The 20,192-nt window shown below is 47.7% G+C and overlaps 1 protein-coding gene across 1 annotated transcript in view; it reads left to right on the top strand.

Moving 5' to 3' along the window:
* The first annotated feature begins 2,593 nt into the window (after window positions 1–2,593).
* CLIP2 (CAP-GLY domain containing linker protein 2) overlaps window positions 2,594–20,192 on the top strand; it is a 52,146-nt gene continuing 34,547 nt past the window's right edge. The window contains exon 1 of the mRNA XM_010145774.1: window positions 2,594–2,705. Coding sequence (XP_010144076.1) covers window positions 2,594–2,705 — 112 coding nt within the window. The remainder of the gene's footprint in view (window positions 2,706–20,192) is intronic.

The following is a 20,192-nucleotide window of genomic DNA, read 5'->3' as shown; positions in this document are numbered from 1 at the left end:
TATTTTTCAGCATTAGTATATTGAAAGCAAATGATTTGCATAAAGATTCCTGGCAGAAATCTTTATGCAGGGGGAATGCAATTCCTCTTACTTCTCTCCTTCTGCGTAAAAATAAAATCCAGTCCTTCTGAGAAGCAGCAGAATATCACAATAACCTGTGACTTGCGTGGCCAGCTATCTTCAGGGATAATGGATTGTGGAGGGAGAAGGAACTAAAGTTCCTTCCCTCTTCACAGATGAGCAATAAAATAGAGGAACAGACTAAATTCACTGTCTCCCTGAAATTTATAGTGCTGCAAAGTTAAGGATCCAGAGACTACCTCTAACAGAGGCCTGAAAAACTATAAAACGTTTTTATTCTCCTGACACCCTTTCCTGCTTAAAGTTTTCTCTATTATTATTTTATCCTTCCCCTGTGTCCTTTTATCCTTCCACCATTCCTGGTTGGGGATTCCACCAGCTGTCATGTTTTATCTGAAGAACCAGCATCCCCAGCTCACTTAATCGCAAAGGCAGCATCAAACCTCGTAGCCAAAATGCAGGACTGAGCCCTGGAATGTGTAAATCTAGGAGTGAGGGTGTATTGTGAAGAGACCAACCTTCAGCTTGAAGGTGATGGAGGTGGGGCAGGTTCTCTTGGTCGAGCACATCACCTGCCAGCAGCTGTGCTAGAAATCAAGTTGCTCTGTGAAATCAAAGCTAATCCTGGGGAAAATGTGTTACATGAGATCGGGTGGATGGGAGGGAGATGGCTGATGGTTTGACAGATAGGAGGAACCAGGCTGATCAGTGTTTCTCACCTGCACATTCTGTTACTTGTCTCCCTGTTTTATGCAAAATAGAGCTGGACAGCACAGCCTCCTGCCCAGCTCTGTGACAGCACCTGGTCCTCCCTGGTTCTGTCACAGGAAGACTCTTAAAGAGAACTGCTCGCTGTTGTCCATTGTTCCTGCTGCTGGTGATGTGATCTGAGCATCCTGCTTCTCACAAAGAGCCCTGACTTCTGTGCAAGCTCAGTGCTCCTCAGTCGGTGCTGTCTGCAGGTGTCTGAAGCCACCCCAGATGTTCAGCACCCTTTGTGGGGGTCATGGGGAAGAGACAGGGCTTGTGATCCTGTGTGTTTTCACTCAGGCTCCCTCCCCAGGTTGTCTCTGCTGATCCCTCCATTCTTTGTCTCTAAGCTGGTGTGGGACGACTGACTCTTGCTGCAGAAGCACTCTGTGGAGCCTCGGATATTTGTGAGCCCTCAGGAATACAATTTTGGAATTCTCCTTGCGGTTTTTCCTCCTCCGTGTCTGCTTGTAGCTTGCCCTGGAGCCCTGCCAGCCCTCCGCTCGCTCTGACCCAGCCTGTGTTGAAACCCTTACTCATGCCTTAATCACTTCCCGTCCCCGCTGTTGCAGTTCCCTCCTCGCAGTATCTGTAAACCTCTGCTGTGTTAATCCTCTGGAGTGCTGCTGGCAGAGGCTGCCTCCTTCCTTGGCCCAGAAAGCAGGTCTGGGTGTCCCCCAGCTTCTAGCTGGTCCTTGGTTTGTTCTCCTTGCAATTCCCTTTGCTGTTACATCAGCATTGCCCTGCCTTACTCTGCTGTCACTTTCCCTCCGCATCCAGCCTGCTCGCTCAGCAGCCTGAGCTTCCTTCTGCCTGATAGTCTCAATTTTTTAACTGTTTTTCTTTATCCATTAGGAATGTTTTTGCATTTTTTAAAGCAACTTAGTCACTTCCTTCATTTTCTTTTGTTGTCATAACTTTTTGCTTGAGAAGTTGTGCGCTTGTTAATGCAACATCCTTGTAAGGAACTTGGAGGTTTTCTTCTGTTTGCTTACTGGGAAGGGAATGGTACAGAAAAGGGTTACGTGACTTTGCTGATGAGTAGTTGGTACAGTCATGGTTATGCTTCAGAATTTTTTTTTTTCCCAGTCTTACTGTAAATCCATGGGGTCAGATGCCCTTTTTCTGTAACAAGGTTATGGATTTGTTCTTAAGGAAAGAAGCCCAAAGCCCTGTCTCAGACACTGGTCTCTCCCTTCTTCTGCCTGTCAGTTTGGAGAGGCTGCCCTGGACTCTTGTGAAAACAGGGGCCATGCACCAAAACTCTGGTGCTGAGTGTCCTTAGTGTGCCTTTGGTAAGGGCTCCGACAGCAGAACTGGGTCTTGGCTGATGTGTCAACTGAGGCTTTAGAAATGAAAACCAGTCCACAATTTCAGTCACTCAAATCTCACTGAATTTAAATTCTTGTTTGGGGTGGTTCTAGGAGGTCTGGGCTTTGATCCAGGACGCCAGGGTTAAAGGGAGGCTGTGAGATTAAACAAAAGAGTGGGACATTGACATGGGAGGTGAAGGATTTTATCGCCTTTATTTTACAGGAGAAGAAACGGAAGATCCAGACTCCCTGAGGAATGGGAGAAGGGAGCTGGGCACTGCTGCCTGGGAGCCTTTCCCACCCTTTCTCCATCTCATTTCATTGTGCTCTTCTCCCCAGGTCTGTGACAATGGAAGAAGAGGTCCATCATCGAGAAGCCTGAACACTGGTACCAGGACGGCTCTTCAAGACATTGGCAATACAAGCCTGAGATACAGGAGACAGCAAACATGCTGAAGCCAAGTGGACTTAAAATCCCCGGCAGGGCTGGGAAGCACTCCAGCCCGGTGGGACGGGCATCAGGGACCACTGCCACTGCTGTCACCACTGGCTCAAAAGAAGGTGAGGACTCGATTTAGCAGGGGCATGAGCTGACCCAGGTGATTAGTTGACTTACAGGCACAGGCCTTGTGGTGCCAGTGTTCAGCAGTGCGTGAAACTGCCCATCTCTACATAGATTGGTAGAGAACATGGATCAAAACCAGTGTAGTGGGGTGAGTAAATGGCCTCACTCTCCCAGTTAACTGACAAACCAGGCACGTAGTGGAGTGAGTGGGAGACAGATGGGCCCTCTGGTGTTTAGGGCTGACAGAGGGAGGTGCTACCTCCTGTCTTACTTCTTTGCCTATGGGTACCTGTGCAGATGCTAACATTGGAAGAGCTGGTAATAATGAGAACCTCACCCACGCCCTTCAGAAACGCTGTCCTATAGCCATTGCTTCTGGCCTGTGATAGTGCAAGAGTGAGAACCAGTGCTGATTACCTCACATTAGTGCCTTTGCTTGGACAGAGTCATTTGAAGCCCTGAGATTTGAACAGTGTCTTACCTAGACATATGTACATGCCCTTCACTGCCCGTTTATCTATATCCAGCATATACCTCAGCAGTACAGACTGTCGTATGCAGTAATGAACGCTCCGAAAACACTTGAGATGTGTTTTGCTTAGGACCCATTTTTCTGGCTTCTTTGACTGCTGGGGGTTTTTTTATTAGATATAATTTAGCTAATATTCGAACTGCAAGTTTTGTATGTAATGTTCTTTGTTTCACTTTGTAAAGCTTTCCTTTCTGTTCTGGGAAAGAGCATCAGGGTGAAGTGTATCCTGTCAATCACTTGTGCATTTGGTGTATTACCCTTTCATTTGAAGATGTCGCTGGTTGCTCCTTGAGATCTGACAACCTCTTGTCCCATAATAATTCAGACCACTGCCCACGTGCCTGGTTAATTTGCTATGTGTTTCAGTCACAAAAATCTGTAACGTTTGGCAGAAGCAGGAAAGCCTTGGACCTGTCAGGCAATGTTTATAGTATAGGGGATAATATTGGACAAAATTTGCTTTAGCATATTAGAACAAATTAGTCCATGATAATGCTATTGTGGAAATGAGGGACACCAGGCAGTGCTGTCTCTTGTCAAGAGTAATGCAGGAGTGTTAGTTATCTGAATAAAAACAACCCCCCTGTCTCTGAAGTTTCTGCTGTGCTGGGGCATATGTCCTTGTCCCATGAACACCCACAGGACTTCCACGCTGAGCCCCCACTTGCTGCTCCGTTATTACCCATCAGGGGCTCTGCTTTGCTCATGGATTTCTTCAACTGAGCTTACTCTGCTTTCTGTGACTGGTGTCTATATCATCCCTCCCCCTCTAAATTCTCCCCTGGAACAGTGTTGTAAAAACCGTAATTCTAACTTGTCTTTTTGCACGCGTGCAAGGTCTTGTGTGCAGGGCCAGTCACTGCGTGAGATCATGGGCTGAGCTGCAGATTGTTTGGTGTAATACAGCATTGTAGGGAGCGGAGCAGCGCGGCTGTTCCTCAGCTGAGAACTTGGCCCTGGATGTAAACGAATGAATTGCACTTCTCTGTGTTTGAGCGGGTTTTAGTGTTAGAAAGAGTAATTTCATAATTTAGTGTCCAAATCAAAGGTCCTGAGGTCTCTGTGTGCTAGAGTGAAGCACAGATTGACAAAGGCAATTCTTAGGATCAGGTTTCCAGGTTTGGCTGTTTATTTTGAAGTTATCCCCCAGACCCATTTCTGTATTTCCCCCTAGCACCTAACTGCAAGTGAGAACTGGACCTGAAGCTACCGTTGTGAATCTCTCAAGGTGCTTCATTCTGGATTAATAATTAGAGTGTGGCATGGAGTTCTTTTCAGTTCATTTTTATCACTTACACACCACCCAAAATGAGGGAAATTCCCCTCAGAAGCTTTGCATGGAGGTGTCTCGGCAAACCCAGTCGGGGCGTGTGCTGTGGTGTGACCGAGTTAGTCGGCACCAAGAGCCAGCACCAGGGTCTGCCCCAGCCTTTCAGCTGAATGCAGCGTTTGTTTGCTGGAGCAGCTTTGTGCCTTGCTCAGCTCCAGCCATCTGTCGCTGTGCTGGGTGTGCAGTGGAACTGGCCAAGCGTGGGCAGAGGCTGCTCCAAACTGAATTTGACCTTTGCCTGAGAAGGTCTAAAATGAGTGTTATTCCCAGAAAAATGTGTGTGTGGAGAAGGGGAGAAGTATGGGGATGGTGGTTGGTCCTGCGTAACTGCTGTGCTGTGAGCTGCGCTGCGGCTCCTCTGCCCCCAGGATGGTGCAGGGTGTTTTGGCAGTTGTGGAGCTGTCAAAGCAGTCACAGCGTTGAGCTGTTCCTACCTGGCCCGTGAGAACAGAGCACAGCGGGGCTGTTGACCTGAAATGCAGATAGCTATGGTAGGGCTTGTAGCATCATCTTCGGTGTCATCCCTAGCATCATCTTCCTGCTCAGTGTCCTTGCTCAGAGCTGCTGCTGTGTCTGTGCATGGCCTGTACCTGCTCTACCTCCTGCAAATCTCTCCAAAGGCCTGGCCAGCCCCTCGCTGCCTCCTGCTCGTCTCCTCTCCAGTGACAGTGAGAAGTGGTGAGCAAAGTGGGCATCACTAAACCCCGTGGACTTGCCTGTGTGCCCCTCTGGGAGAGCAGCAGCATCAACAATCAGGAGATTCAGCCTTTGGTGAGGAAAAAATCCGGGAGAAAATAACTGTTTTTTCTCTGTCAAAATGGTTTACCTCTATTTCAGAGTTGAGAGTCCCCATTGCTAAGGTCCTAACGACAGTGAGCGCTGACATGTGCTGTGGGGGTGCTGGCGGCCAAAGGATCTGGTGGTAGATGGCCGTGGAGACGGGATTTCATTACCTTTCCTGGGATTAATTGGGTCTAGGCCACAGGACAGTGATGGAGCTTTGCCCCGTCCTCACTCTTCTCTCTCGCTAACCTGCATCACGCAGCCTCTGGCATCTAAGAGCATCCCTGCCACAGCAGTGCTGACAACCCTGCTTTCTCAGGAGGAGGTGACTGTGCCAGCCCGAGGGCTGGTGGATCCGTTAGTGTGCAGTCAGCACCGAGTGCTTGCCCCAGGGTCATGCCATGGGAGCCTTTCTAACCTACAGGGGGACAGTGGCAGAGATGGAGAGGCTGAGAACTATTATCTTTGGTGTGTTTAATGAGAAAACTGCAAAGGGCTTTTTCTGCTTTTCTTCCCTCTTCTGTCACTGTCCAGGAAGTGCTTTCCTGTGATATATTGGATGTTTGCTGGGATGGAATGAGCCTCTATAGATATCAAGCTTTACACCAGATCTTAAGAAGTGGCCTCGCATACAGCCTCCTTCACGCATTCCAGAAGCCCTGCAGAAACCACAGGCTCTGGTCTGTGCTGTCTTTGGACATTTGCATGAGGTCTGTGTCCTGAGTGCTTCCTGGGAGCCTGCTGGGATTTGCCTGGCTCCAGGGGCATTTAAGTGTACTGGATTTCTCTGAACCCACATGTTGTCTCCACGCTTACCTGTCTCTTGCCAGAAATGCCAAAAGAGACTCCCTCATATTCTGTGGGATTTGGTGAACCACCTGGGCCCTGCAGCTGGACAGAAGAAAACCGGTGTGGTTTGGATTACAAAACACATAGCTGCAACATTGATCTCTCTGAATTTGCTACCTTGGGGGAAGACAGAGATCTCAAAAGCCTGAAATCTAGTTGCAAAAGAAAACCATAAATCTAATGAAGTGCAGAATTAAGCTGTAACAATGTACAGTCTGTTGGCTCTGAGCTGTCTCTTGGCTCTGGTAGCCTGGGGCTGGCTCAGGAAGACCCCACAGCAAGGTTGTATCTTCCAGACTGGATGTCAGAAGAAGGTGCTTGTTCTCCAGCTGAGCCCGAGAGTTGTCAGAGAGCCATTAGATGAAATTGAATTTTGAAAAGCTTCACGCTTTCTTCCTCCTGCCTTTCCACAAGCTGATCGTTCTTGTTTGAAAAGTACAAGTAGTTTTGCTTTCTCTTTATTCTTAGTCTGGAGTACTCAAAGATGGTTTGATTTCTTCTTTCACCTTTTCCCAGTGTTCTGTTCATGTTCTTTGGAGAAAGTCAAGCGTCTCTCATCTACCTCTCATCTCTCTTTCTTTCCCACACAGTGGAGATGTGCCCTGTTAAGCCTTCCCGTGTCCTCTTGACAACTCACATCTTACCTAGCAGAACAGAGAATTGATGCAGATGTAAGATGATTGTGTGTAACTTCACAGCTCAGTTTGGTTTCTGTAGAGACCAAATATGAAGTAGCTGTAGCACATGTGACAAGCTGACTCAGTCAATCAGAGTTATTTTCCTGAAAACTTACTTGAAGCCTCTGTTCTCTACCAGCTTGTGGAGTGTCCGCTGAACTTTCCTGGAGCTGAGAGTTACTGTGTCTCCTACCTGAGCTGGCACTGTCAGAGGCCCATGAGATGTAAGGACTTTTCATGGTTTTAGGTGCATTGACTTGGTGTGGGTGGAGGCTTTTTTCTGTGTGTGAAGGAGAGCTGGAACAGTCATTTCCACTGAAAGTCAGTGGGCGACAGGCACCTGGCATGGATTCTTGGCAAACATTAGCTTCGATGAGTGGTGTCCACACCGACTATCTCCCTCACATCTCTTCCATAAAGCTGGAACAAGGGAATAAATAAATTCTATTGCTTTGTGGTAACAGTTTTTCCTTAAAACCAGACTGAAAATTCATCTTTAGCTGGCTCAGGAGAGGATTTCCCACAAATGCATTGGCTTATTTCCTGTGCTTCAAGTAAGGAAAGTGACTGCTCTCAGCCTCCTGTGCAGGAGAGGTTTCTGTGCAGAAGGTGTGGGTCACTGGTAAAGGACTCAACACAATGTTTGCGTTTCTTGTTGCTTACAAAGCTCCTGTGTCTTGGTTTCTTTCCCACCCTCCTCCTGGAAAAGCCTGCTTTTGCCTGGAGCTGCAAGATGGAGAGAGAATGGAAGCTGAGACAAATGGGTGCACACAGCCTTCCCAGCTGGTGGGACAGGTGAAAGCCACTGGGAAGGGAAGCGTTCACGTTTCAGAGTGGTTTTTGTCTGCTCAGAGCAGCGTTAGAGTCTTGGTTAGAGGAGAAAGTCTTGCCTTATGCTGTGTTTTGCTGTCAGCTGATCTGGTGTTCGTTTCTGATGCTTTTTATGGTTCTTAAATCTCTTCTTCAATTAAAGAATTCTGGCAATAAAGGAAGAAAAAAAGGAAAATTGCAGATGGAGCTGGGTGACACTGGGACGTCAGTGCTGGAGCACAGGTCACTCCTGGCATTGGAGGCTGAGAGAAAGAGGCCACAGGGACAGGCTGGACTCCAGGCTGGAAGAGGGACAGGCTGGCCTCCATGGGTTATGTCCCAGGTCCCTCTGCCATTAAAGGAGGTTTCCTTGGAAAATTGTGTGGCATAATCTTTCTATCAGCACTGAATCTGGTTTTGAGTCCCCTTGGAGAGGGGGAGTTAACTTTGCTTTCTGATTTTTCTGGAAATCTTCCGAGGGCTGCTGCTAGTTTCAGAGACTCAGCAATTCCATGTGGATAAGCCCTGCGTACATGTGGGCCCCTTCACTAATGAGCTGAACCTGCATGAATCCTGCTGGAGGAGGCTGGATCGCACCACCCCCTTAGCTCCTCTGGAGAACTAGTGCCTTCCTCTTACCTTCCTCGGTGGGATCTTCATTCCTTTTCATTTTCCCTGCAACAAGGTTAATAGCCACATCTCGGCCAATCAGTTGTTTGCCCCTCAAGTTTCCCAGGATTTTGTTGGAGTAAATTGGCTGGATGCATAGTAATAAGAAGTAATTTTGTTGCCTCTAGGGTTATTTTGCAGTAAAACAGAGAGGGACAGTGTCCTTGATGAGGAATTCATGGCTCGGTAATAAGAGGGAGCTTGGGCAGGTTATTGTCAGGTAATACAGATGGTTTGGCAGTGTCTTAACGCAGGCTTTTATAAAGAAAGAGTGCTGAGGCTGTCTGTGTCAATCCATTAATTTTCATTCCCCACAAAATATAAAAGACAATGAACTACTGTTTTGCCTGAAACAAAAGGAATGGGATTGTCCTGTCCGGGGCAGCTGATTGACTGGCACAGACAGGGGGAGCTGATTCTTGTCTATTCAAAGGCTTTGTGGCTCTTGATTAATATTAACTTGGAGTGTTGTGCGCCAGCGAATTGAGAGGAAAGACCCCACGTCGTGGGGCCAGAGGCTGCTGTTATTTCTAGCAGACATTTGTTTTTGCTGGTTTGCATCAGACCTCATGGAGCGATCGGTATTGTCAGCTCTCGTCTGAGCGCTGTCCTCAATTAAATCCACGCTGCAAGCGCGAATGGATGTTCCTCCAGTCCCATTAGTGATCCTTGCTGGAAATGCGTCATGGGTGTCTGTGAAATTTTATTAGGTCTTGCTTTATCTTAACGGGTCTGTGTACACAGCATCTTCAGGTCCCGGGGGATTGGGGAGGATGAGGTGCCAACGAGCTTGTTTTGAGATAAATGCCTCTTGACTAGGGCTGTATCAGCAGATTATCTATCACTCAGTAGTAGCCCTGTAGGCACAGGCATACAAGCTGTTCAAGAAGTTATCGGATACCTGAAAGAAAGCAAGAGTGTGTTTTCAAGGCTGCACAGGAAAAACCGCAGGGGAGAGTTGTTGGTTTGCTGCTTTACAACTGAGGTACAGCCCGACCAGAGGAGCGAGGCTGGGAGGGGAACCGCGCTGGCTTATCGCCAGTGCAGCTGAGCCGGAGGAACTGCCACAGCAACCGGAGCAGCTTTGCTGAGCCATTGGCAGAGCTTGAGCCTGTTTGTTCACCGTTACTGTGGGGTGACAGAAGTGCCCTGCATGTAGGTCACGTCTCTGTGCACAAATCCACTTGCTCGTGGACACCGATACTCGTGTGAGACCCTGCGTGTTCCTCCTAATCCCCACTGCCTATCTAGAAGCCAAGCATGTTCGGGCATGGCTGTGGACCAACTGTTTGACTATTTGCATAGGGCTTGTATTCAGCTCACACGCCCCTTTTGTGAGCCACTCTGCCATCCTGCAGTCTGAAATCCATTTGGTACTGGGGTTTCCGGGGGTTTTTGGAGATGGGATTGCCCCACCCCTTCAGGTTCCCCTCTTAAAGAGGGAAAGGACCTTTGGCAGCATTCCTCTCCCATGGAGCAGTGGTTTGAGACATTCCAAGCAATATCAAAGGGCATTGACTCAATCATGATTTAATCAGCTTTACAGGTGACATCTAGAGACAACTGGGAGTCTGGTTTTAATTGTCTTAATCATTAGATGCACTTAGAAGGATTTGATACAGTTAATCCTTAATATTCAGCGCACTTATTGTGGGATGAGATGCGAGCACACGCTGAAGGTGTGCAGAGGTCAGACGCCCTCCTGCTCTCTCTGTCTGTAGCTCCGTGCAGAACAGCAGGGAAAGTAAATCTGCTTCCCGCAGATGCTCAGCTTATGGCGGTTTGAATATAATGAACCGAATCCTATTCAGCGGGGCTGGCGTAAGTCTGCAGCAACATCAGTGCTTGCGGTTACACCCATCAGAGCGAGGATGCAGCTTCGGGGCAGAATCTGCTCCTGCATGTTCTGCCTCGAACAAATGAACTAATCCTGCAAGAGCAGATGAATCATTAGAGGCCTGAGCCAATATTCACCGAAATCAAAGGGAAGGTTCTCTTCGGCGTAGATGGATTTGGGATGAGAACCATAGGATTACAGCAACCTCAGACTGTTCCTATGAAGCATTGGGCTACTGGTTGGATTTCACCATCATACGCTGACCCTGCTGTGAGCATCCTCCTTGTGAGCAGTTAAATAGATGAATAGGTGTCCACAAAAAGCCTTAAAATATTTAGAATACAGATATTTTTCTCTATTTATTTTGAGTTCAGTAGGATATTTACTTAGATTTTTATAAAGATGCCAGAAAGTAATATTCCATTAAAAGAAAGAAATTGGTTTTTATGCAGTAGTGAGGTCTGTAGGAAAACCCACGTCTCACAGTACTGACTGTAAAATATTGAGTGTTCAAAACTGCACTGGCCATTGCCTAAGCAACTCCAGTCAGAACGTAGTGGATGTGGCTCTGCTACCAGATGTGAGGGGTTTGCCAGTGCTGTTTTCCAGCACGGTGGGTGTGTGTCCTGTGTGCTACATCTGGCTTGTGGGTGGCCCAGAGGATGCAGCAGAGCGATTTACTCGTGTGGGCTTGTTTATAGAACCCTTTGTGAGAAAGGGCATGTTTGTGCAGGCGGATTTTAAATCGTTGCAGAGGCAGGCAGCGATGCACTTCTGCCACCCGTACCTCTTAAAACCTGACCCTACACCGAGAATTCAGGAGCTGGGATGATCCAGCGCCCTGCCGGTGCTCTGATTTGCAGGGCAGCGTTACACATGCATTAGCTGCAGCTACAGGAGCGTTCCCAAGCTGCTTTATGAATTCCACCCCAGTGTGAGCTGTAGGTCACTCTCACTTTCTGTAATTATAAGCCTGCTGTGCACACATGAAATCTGTTCAGACACTCTCATGTCACCCCGTGAGTCAGAGGTGAAGGTGGAACAGTTATCCTGGCCACAGGTTTCTCTGGCCTTTTGCCCTCCTGGTTCCATCCAGGACCAGGAGCCGCAGCTTCTGTCTCTGACGCTGCTTCCCGTGGTCCTTTCCATTGACCGAGAAGGGCTGTAAATGTTAGTGCATATGTAATTTAGCTGAGGCTGTGCAGCATGGAGCATTTAGGGAGAGGGTTTCAGTCCTGCATTGGGGGTGTGTTTGTCTTGTTTCACATTTAAACCTGTCCAGTTGTTTAGGATTCTTACCCCTGAAGATGACAGGAGCCTTATGTAATGCTATATAATTTAATTCACAGCATATTCGCAGAATATAACATTTGGAGGTATTTGCTAAAAAAACCAACCTCCCAGATATTAGAAGGGCTTGATGCAGACTCTGAACACAGAATTTCAGAGAAGGATGGTGTGATGCTGAGAAAATCTTGACCCCTAAAAGGGGCTTGGGGACATCATCCTTGATGGCATCAACCACCCCGATCCCAATGGCACTGGAACATCAACCGATGGCTGTTGTCCTGGCTGGGTGTGTTCAGAGGATAAAAGAATAAAAATGGTCATCTGATAAAGTTCTGAAGAGGTGATGTAAGAGAGAGGCATAATTCACATGAGTCATTCAAACCAGTAAGATGTACTGGGATTGGCAGTGTACTGTGTGCTCAAGGGTAGTCAGAGTGCCTGGTGGGATCATGTGCTGCGATTTTCATACAGATCAATTAGTCAGCTCCCGCAGAACCGACCATGATCTCTCACTTGACGTTATGGATTTCCCACCACCACCACTTCTCAGTACGCCCACTGTCACACCTGGAAGGGTATAATATGTCAGTTCTGGTGATTGCTGAGACTTACAGCTGTTGGGTTTGAGATAGCTGCTGTGGGTCTCTCTGTTCATATTGTAGCTCAGATATTTTCTAGGGTCAAATCTGGATCATGGTCATGTTTTTTCTCAAAAGAAAAAAACGAGAAAGGATTAGACATCCACTGCAAATAGGTGATTTGGATTTTCTGTGAATAGTGCCTGTTCATGTACAGCTCGTGGCCTTTTGAATTGGATACTTAGCTGTTTAAGCCAGATATTTGGAATAAAGTAGATGACTCTGTTAATCTGCTCTCAAATATCCTTTTTATTAGATTAGGCAAAACAAAGACAGCCCAGCAAACTGCGCATTCTGCGCAGCGTGGAGCTGTGTACAATCAGTCCATTGTGCGCCCTTCGCAGAAGGTGTCATCTGCGCATGGACGTATGGCTGCGAGAAGGAAAGGCCGAGGCAGTGATGAAGCAAAACTGCGTCTCGGCACAGCGCAGTCTGAGGGTTGTGCGCAAGTTTACTTGGCAGTTAAGAGGTGTTGGGCTTTACCTCTCCTCCAGTTCCCCTGGGATCTTGGGGGCGCTGCAGATGGCCCCCAAAGCGTCCTTCTTCCAGGCAAGTGGGATGGATGGTTTAAAGGGGTGGTATAATGGTACTGCTGGCATGTTTCTACCCAGAAAGGAAAAAACCCTACGTACATGACAGACAGCGTGGTGCTTGCCTTTCTGCTGATACCATCCCAGTGCGTCAATTAATGGTGGCTTAACTCTCTGCTCCCTTCCAGGATAGCTGGTTAGACTGGAAATAAGCCTCTCTCAGCATGCTGATAAGGAGCTAACCAAGCATCCTCCTTTGTTACCGCATGTCAAGTGTTAATTTTTGAACTTTTTCTCTCATGACTAGCTGCGGACAGAGCTTGAAAAAAGCCCCTTTCATGGCTGGAGGCTGTGAGCTTTGCAAAGAGCAATCACTGCAAAGATTAGCCCAACTCCTGCCCGAGGGAAATGGAGCAAAGTAGTACCAGAAACTCAGAAAAGTTTGTGCTTGTACCTAGGAAATCTTTCTGAGGGTCAGCAGGTAGAAATGAGAAGTTACGAGTCAAGAGTAGGGAAGATCTTCCTAATGTGGTCTGTTGCTGCCTGTCTAGCCCTTCACATGTGGAATAGCTCCCGGGTGCCAGCAGAGCACGCGCTGCCTGAGCTCGTGACTTCCAGCTGTGCAAATGCACCCCTGGCTTCAATTAAAGGATGCTTGAAGCTTGAGCTGGGAGCATGTGGGCCTCTGAAGTGCTGCTGGTCCTGAGCTGAGAGTGCAGCAGGAGCACCGATACGAGTGGCATGGCCCATCAGCTGTCACGCCAGGCAAAAGGCTGCGCTGCAGTAGAGCTACTCTGGCTTGAATGGGGTAACCAGATCATCTGAGCACTGTAAGGACGTACGAGAGGGTTATAATCCTTGCTGGAGTAAGTACTCTGCCCAGAGGCAGTTTATGCCCAGGTCAGGACTGGGCTGTCTCCTGGTCGTTTAATCTTCCTTTCCCCTGGACTGTGTGAGGGGTGATCACTTTGCTTGTGCATGGCTGCTCAGGTTGTGTCCTGTGAGCAAACATCCTGAATTACGCACGCACAGCAACTTCTCCTGCGTTACGTGCCCTGTACAGGCATTTGGTTTTGGATCTGCTGATCTCCTGGTCTGGCTCCAGTCTGGTCATTAAGTAATAATTACTCTTTCAGTGGACCAAGTCAGGCCATTTTTTGGTACCTTCTCTCTTACCTTTTATTGGTAGTGAGCTACCAATTCCATCATTTCTGAGTGAATAAGTCAGGGACCTTTCTGTGTGCACCTGCTTGAGTGATGTACTGCTTGGCTGCTCATCTCTTTTGGCTAGTGCTGTAGCTGGTGACGAATGGCAGCGGAGTCCATCCGAGTGGGTTTTATGTGTGAATGATGCCTGAGCAAAAATCGTGCAGTCAGAAAGGCTGTGAAATTTCAAACCCCTACTGCTTGATTGCTTTTCTGGTGCAGAGCAAGCACTATGCTTTGCTTGGCTGCTCTTTACAACGTTTGGTACTCAAGATAAATTTCTCCGGTTCAGAAGGTGTCCTGAGACCGCTCCTTGCTCTGCGCTAGTGCCACTGCTCTGCCTGGGAAATCGTTTATAAATGTCTCATTAAAGACCTGTGTCTGCCTCCTTTTCTTTCTTTTTGTCATCGGATCAGCTCGCGGAGAGCAGCTGTCTTCACTTCCGTAACAGCAGCCCCGAAACCACGCTTGTGCCTTACAAATTCCCACAGCCTAAGAAACCGCGGACAACTGTGCACGCACGTATGTGCCAGGGTCTGCAGACATGGCGCGTTGAGCTTGTTTCCAACTTTTCCGTGCTTCTTGGAAAAGAAAAGGCTCTGAGAAGTTAGCTTTGTGCTAGATTTATAAAGGAACTGAACATATGGTGTGACTCCGGCTGTGCAACCGGAGAGGCGAGTGAGCGCGGACGGGTGAGTTGAGGGGAGGTTGTTGTTCTGTGGTGCATCGTTTGGGCTGCTGGAGGGAAACTCACCGTGGGGGTAGGAGCCATCCCTGTAAGTGTATCCCCCTCAGCTGGCGTTCTTGTTTTCAGGCTGCTTTTAACTCTCCTTACTGTCCTTAAGGCTTTTAGAAGTTGCAGTGGTCTGTGCAGGGTAACCCGGTTTGGATGTGGGGCTGGGGGACAGGGCTGGTTGGATCTTTACAGCTAAGGGCTTGTTTAAATGGAAACCTGTATCCTCTAGTTAGAATAAGCTACTGTGAAGGATGTTTCCAAGTGGAATATTCTCTAGTCAAAGTGATTTTATTATTTATGGAAGGATGAAGCCTGTATTATTCCGTAATACACCAGGGGTTCCTTTAGCGTAGTCCTAGTTTTTCAAACACGTCTGTGACTTATTTCTAGAGGCAGGGAGTGACACAAAGCTGGGGAGGAAGCCACGGGAGCCCTGTTTACTCTGTCAAACCCAAAACACCCTTTAAACAGTGGGATTTTTGTTTTCATTGTTTTCTGGGAATACAAGGTGCTGCTCCAGAGGTGCGAGAGACGGGCACTGTGTTCATACTGGAAAATGTTGACTCCCGTACTGAAGCATGAATGTTGAAAGAATGTACTTACGGTTTTAAAAATAATAATTACATAAAAATGAAGACTGTAATCTCAGGATGAATAGATCCTTCCATATGCTGCAAGTTAATTATCCCTTCAGTGAAAGAAACCTTGTGTGTGTTCTCCTAGTCTCTTGCCTCCCTAGTGCCCTGTGCTGCCAAAACCTCTCTGCTTTGCATGTTTTGTTGAATTCCATTGGTTATTTAAAAAACTTAAAATCCTCACACGTAACATATATATCTTTACTGTTTGTTCCTTTTAAGAACTGTGCTGGGTCTGATCTAGCATAGCTGGAAAACCCCAGGGTCCCCATCCCTCCCGTCTCCAGTGGGCACCAGGAATGCACGTCTTGCTTGTGGCAGAGCAGATTTCGTACCAGTCAGCCTCTTGAATGGGACCGTTACAAGAAAGCCTTTGTTCGGTACCTCTGTTTGAGGTTCAGTGCCCTTCCCAGCTGCCCTTGTGAAGACAAATATCTGCCTCAATGGGCACCTCCTTGCATTCAGTGAAAAGCAGCTTTGCAGTGGTTCTCATTCAATTTTGATTGCTCATTCATAATTCTTGTTCACTCTCTTACTGTCCTCTTTTCCTTCTTCCTCATTGTGGGTTTCTTTCTTCGAAGGAGCAAGAGCCAGTGGCGCTGAAGTTGTATCAGATCTTAATGTCCACGCCATGGGGATTATTTCAGGGAACAGCAGGGGCAATAGATTTCCAGAGTACAGATGCAGAGCTCGTCTCCGTGCCAGATAACAGCCCTAGCTTTTCAGCTCTGAACTTGCAGAGCTTTCAGTCGTTGTTTCCAAGTCAGTCATAAATCTCTCGGGCTGCTTCCTCCCACAATGTGCTGCCAGGCATTCAGCTATCGCCTGCAAAGCATTACTTTCTCTCACAGTCACCTCTTCCCTCTCTATTTCTGCCTTATCCTGCAGCTTGAAAGGGCCATGATAAATCTTGCAGAAAACAGCTGCTTCATTACTGTGCTGGCTAGTTTGAATTTGGGTACAGCAGAGTGGACTGGCTTTCACTTGATTGCCCACAGTGTCATGTTTGTGTAATCCAAGCTGCTCTGAGTAGCTCCAATCCCTGTGTGGGAACCTAGAAATTACATCTGGTGAGGCCTCCCGATCACTGAGCACTGTGAAGGCAGCAGGCAGCCAGCCCTTCTCCCACAGGAGACCCCGTCAGCCTGTGTGGCTGCTGCTGATGCTGCCAAGTGAAGCCCTGTCTCCCTGCCTGTGGAGGTGGCAGCTCCCAGGGGTGCAGCAGGTTGTACCTCATTGTCTCTTGCCTGGTCAACCAGATAGCGTAGTCGATAGGGACTGAGGCTTGTGTCGTTGTCAACAGATGCTCTGGACTGCCCTTCTTCGTTTCCTTGTCTGCAGGGGAAGCTCTCAGCAGCTCTGAAACCCCGTGAGTTTCTGTAGTGCTGTGCTTGGAGGTGAAATGGTGCTGCAGACCCTGAGAGTCTTGCAGTGAGTAAAGACACAGAGCCAGGAGCTGATGCGTGCTTGTTTCTAAAGACAACCCGCTGTTATTCTACACCTCCAGCTTGTGGTGGAAGGTGGTGGTCTGTTGAATGGGAAGGTGCCATCCACCACAGATGTTTGGTGAGTACAAGCTGCAGCTTGAATTGGGGCAATGTCTGATGTCCCAGCTGAGACCACATCCCCATGTCATCACTGGAACATTCAACCAAGCAGCGAGCTAGGCTGTTCTAACGCCTCTTCAGCTCTTCCCTAATCCTTGTGGCAGTAAAAACATTGTTTTCCATTTTGCTGCCATCCCTGTAGCCAGCAGTGGGGTTTTCCAGCTGACAACATCTGTCTTGGCTTCGCATGGGTCACAGGACTGTCCTGAAGCCCTGCCCAGGCTGGGAGGGAGCAGAGTTGATACCAAAGCTTTTTGACCAGTTTGGTCACAGGGCTGCATGATGAGATGCTCGTGAGCTGCAAGGCCTGCTGCCCTGTCACAGGGTAGTGACTTCCATAGCATGGGCCAGTGAGACGAGGATGTAGTGTCTTCAGGTCTTGTGACAGTGACAGCTCTTCTTGCTGGCTGGCAGATGAGAAGCTTATTGATTGCCATGGAGAGGAAACGCAGCCTGTGAGGAGACAGTTCTGTGCTGCGTGGCAGGCTGTCTTGTGATGTGGAGGGATTGGAGGATAAAAAACTCTAAAAATTAAAATGGAGAGGGATAAAGAACTCTCCTAGGGACACTGTGAAGCTCTAGTAAATACAACGTTTTCTCCTCTCTCCTTCCCTTCCCGGCATGAGGCACTACTTCAGCATATCTCTTCTTTTTTTCTTTCTTTCTTTCTTTTCAATCTAATGTTAATGTAATTCATTTTATCAGTTAACTGCCTGTCTCCTGATTCCCATGGCAACACAACAGGCTGTTGCATTTCTGTTTCCTTTGGCAGTTGGGTGCCTGGCATGTGGCTCAGCAGCAGCGAGATTACAAAAGGGTTCTGCAGGGAGTAGGAAGTACAGGGGCAACACTCAGTAAGCACCACTTCTCATGCTCAGCTATTTTTCTCTTCCTCTCCCTCCTCCCCTTTAGAAACAAGTTTCTTTTCCCCTTTGTTTCAATTGCCTGGTGATAAAAAATGAGCAACCGAAGTGTGGTGGGAGATCCAGAGATGTGGAGTGAGTGAGGGGATACGTGGTTTCGCTGGATGTGGATGGCTCTTAAACATAGCATGAGGCTGAGCATCTGGTTATTGTCATGCGTGGGCTTAAGGAAGGCTAGAGGGAAGACCAGAGATTGAGAGTTGGATAAGGTCTGCATTTAGCGGATGCTGTGTATGACTTTGATTTATGCTGTGTATGACTTTGATTTATACGTTGTTGTTCAGCCCTGAAAGCTGTGACCTACAGGAAGACCATTTAAACTGAAAAGAATGAGCCAGCTAATGAGCACAATAGGGCTGTAAAGTTGAAAAGCCCACGTGGGAGAGATCCTGCTTACTGCTTGTCTTGGAGCCTGGTCCCAGCAAGAGGGAGGGAGGGAGGGAGGAGCTGCTGTTAAAAGTGAGGTTTGTGATGGACAGAGCGGCAGAGGGAGATCCTCCTGCTCCAAGGTGGAAAGAGCTTTTCCCACTGCTGGCTTCCAGGTGACCTGCTGAGTTAGATACCTAATAGTGACATTCAAAAAGTTCCTGTGGCTTCTCGATCAGCAACACCAGGTAATGGCAGGGTTGGAGTAGGAAGTATTCAGTCTTCATTTTGTTGGGTTTATTTCTCTTGTGTAAATCTGTTCTTGACTTTGCACCTGAGATCTGTCCCCTTGCTTTGCTGTTAGCAAGTTTCCTGGCACTTGTTGATATTTAACTGGGGAGTCTGACTAGAACAAGAAGACTATTTTTTCTTCTCCAGAAACTGCAGATCTAAACAACACAGGCATAGACCAGCTCAGGAATTCTGGGCACTTCCCCCTAAGCTGTAAGAGCTGCTCGGAGAGCCGGTAGCTCCAGATGTCAGGTTGTGGAGAGCAGTGCTGTCAGCTGACGTCTGTTTTGGGCTCTCCTAAGATACTCATGGGATCAAGACAAGTTTCTCATCACTACCTTATGCCTTCTGAATGTCTGGTGACCAGATACCTACACGGGAGGATCAGAGTGTGGTCTACTCAGACTACTCTGGGTGTTGTCTGGCCCTCTAGTTAATGGGTCCGTCAGAGCTGAAGCCAAGAAGAATGAGTTTAGCTTGATCCTAGTGACTCTTGGCTCCCCTGAAACTAGTGCACCAGGGCCTGTGAGCTGCACAGTGGGAAAACTGGTGGCTTAGTTATTATTTTATATGTGGGTAACGAAGGTCATGTAAAATACCAATGAAGAAGGTGAACCTTCAGGCAGTTCCTCACTTAAATCCTATCTTTTTTGATTAATTCACCTCATGCTAAAGAACCATAGAGGTGCTGACTGCACTGCTCTGCTCAGGAGCCTGTAATTAGATTGTTTCCCGAGATGTTATGATTACTGTAATTTGGCAGCCCTGCCTGTCAGCCGAGCACCTAAACCAGACGGAGTGTGAGAAGTCCCACTCAAATTTGGGCTTTTGGGGGAACACAATGTTGTACCAAGAGCCCTGTGACCTGGTCTTTTTTTTCTGATCCAAGTCAGTTTTTGAAGGTGTTTCCCTGGCAGTGAAATACAGTGAGTCTCGATGTGATTTTAAATCCTGCAGCGTTGTTTGCTCAGCCTTGGGCAGCTTTCCTGCCTTGCTTTGTTTGAGCTTCGCTGCTGACAGGTTTGCTTATGCCAGCCACGTCGCGGAGGTGTTCATGAGAGCTAACCTGTATGGTGAGCTAACTAACAGCCCTAATACTGACCACTTGTGTGCCGAAACCCAGGCTCCAGGAGGACTAGAAATCCAGCTTTGATCTGCTGTGAATACAGAGCCCCCCAGACTTCTGTGCTTATGTTTCCCTGTACAGTGGACTTGTATTAGGCTTTTCTGCTCGGCACGTTGCACACGTGTATCACAAACATGTCAGCGGCACGAGATCTGTGTGTTCTGGCATGCTGCCAGCGTGAAACCGGGGTGTAAGTTGTGTTTCTAATTTAATTAGAAAGGAGAGGGATACTTATAACAGACGTCATCGGTGATAAACCCTTGTAACCTTCTCTGGTTATTAAACTGAGAGTCTTTTAAAAATGTAACTTGCTGATTCCTAATCTGGCTGCTTTACAGGCTTGTACTATTAAATGATAATGGCTTTATTTTCTGCTTATGGCTGTTTTTATGGTTCGCATGGACAGAACTGTTTCCTTCCCACCCCTTTTTAATTACAGTCTTCTGTAAAGCTCAAAAGCTCTAAGTATCCTTATAGTCTGTTTTTCAGTTCTTAAGGTGAAACCAGTTCTCAGACGTAACGCCATCCCTCCAGAGGAGCTCATTTTGACATATTGTCTTCTACAAGATTGAGGGTAACACAAGCTCAAATGTCAGACATTTGCCAAAAAAAAAAAAAAAGTTCTGGAAAAAAACGGGGGGTTGAACA

The sequence above is a fragment of the Buceros rhinoceros genome, unplaced genomic scaffold (assembly GCF_000710305.1).
Source record: "Buceros rhinoceros silvestris isolate BGI_N320 unplaced genomic scaffold, ASM71030v1 scaffold31000, whole genome shotgun sequence".
Lineage (NCBI taxonomy): Eukaryota > Metazoa > Chordata > Aves > Bucerotiformes > Bucerotidae > Buceros > Buceros rhinoceros.
Note: the sequence above shows the minus strand (reverse complement) of the source record. Positions and strands in the feature narration are given on the sequence as shown.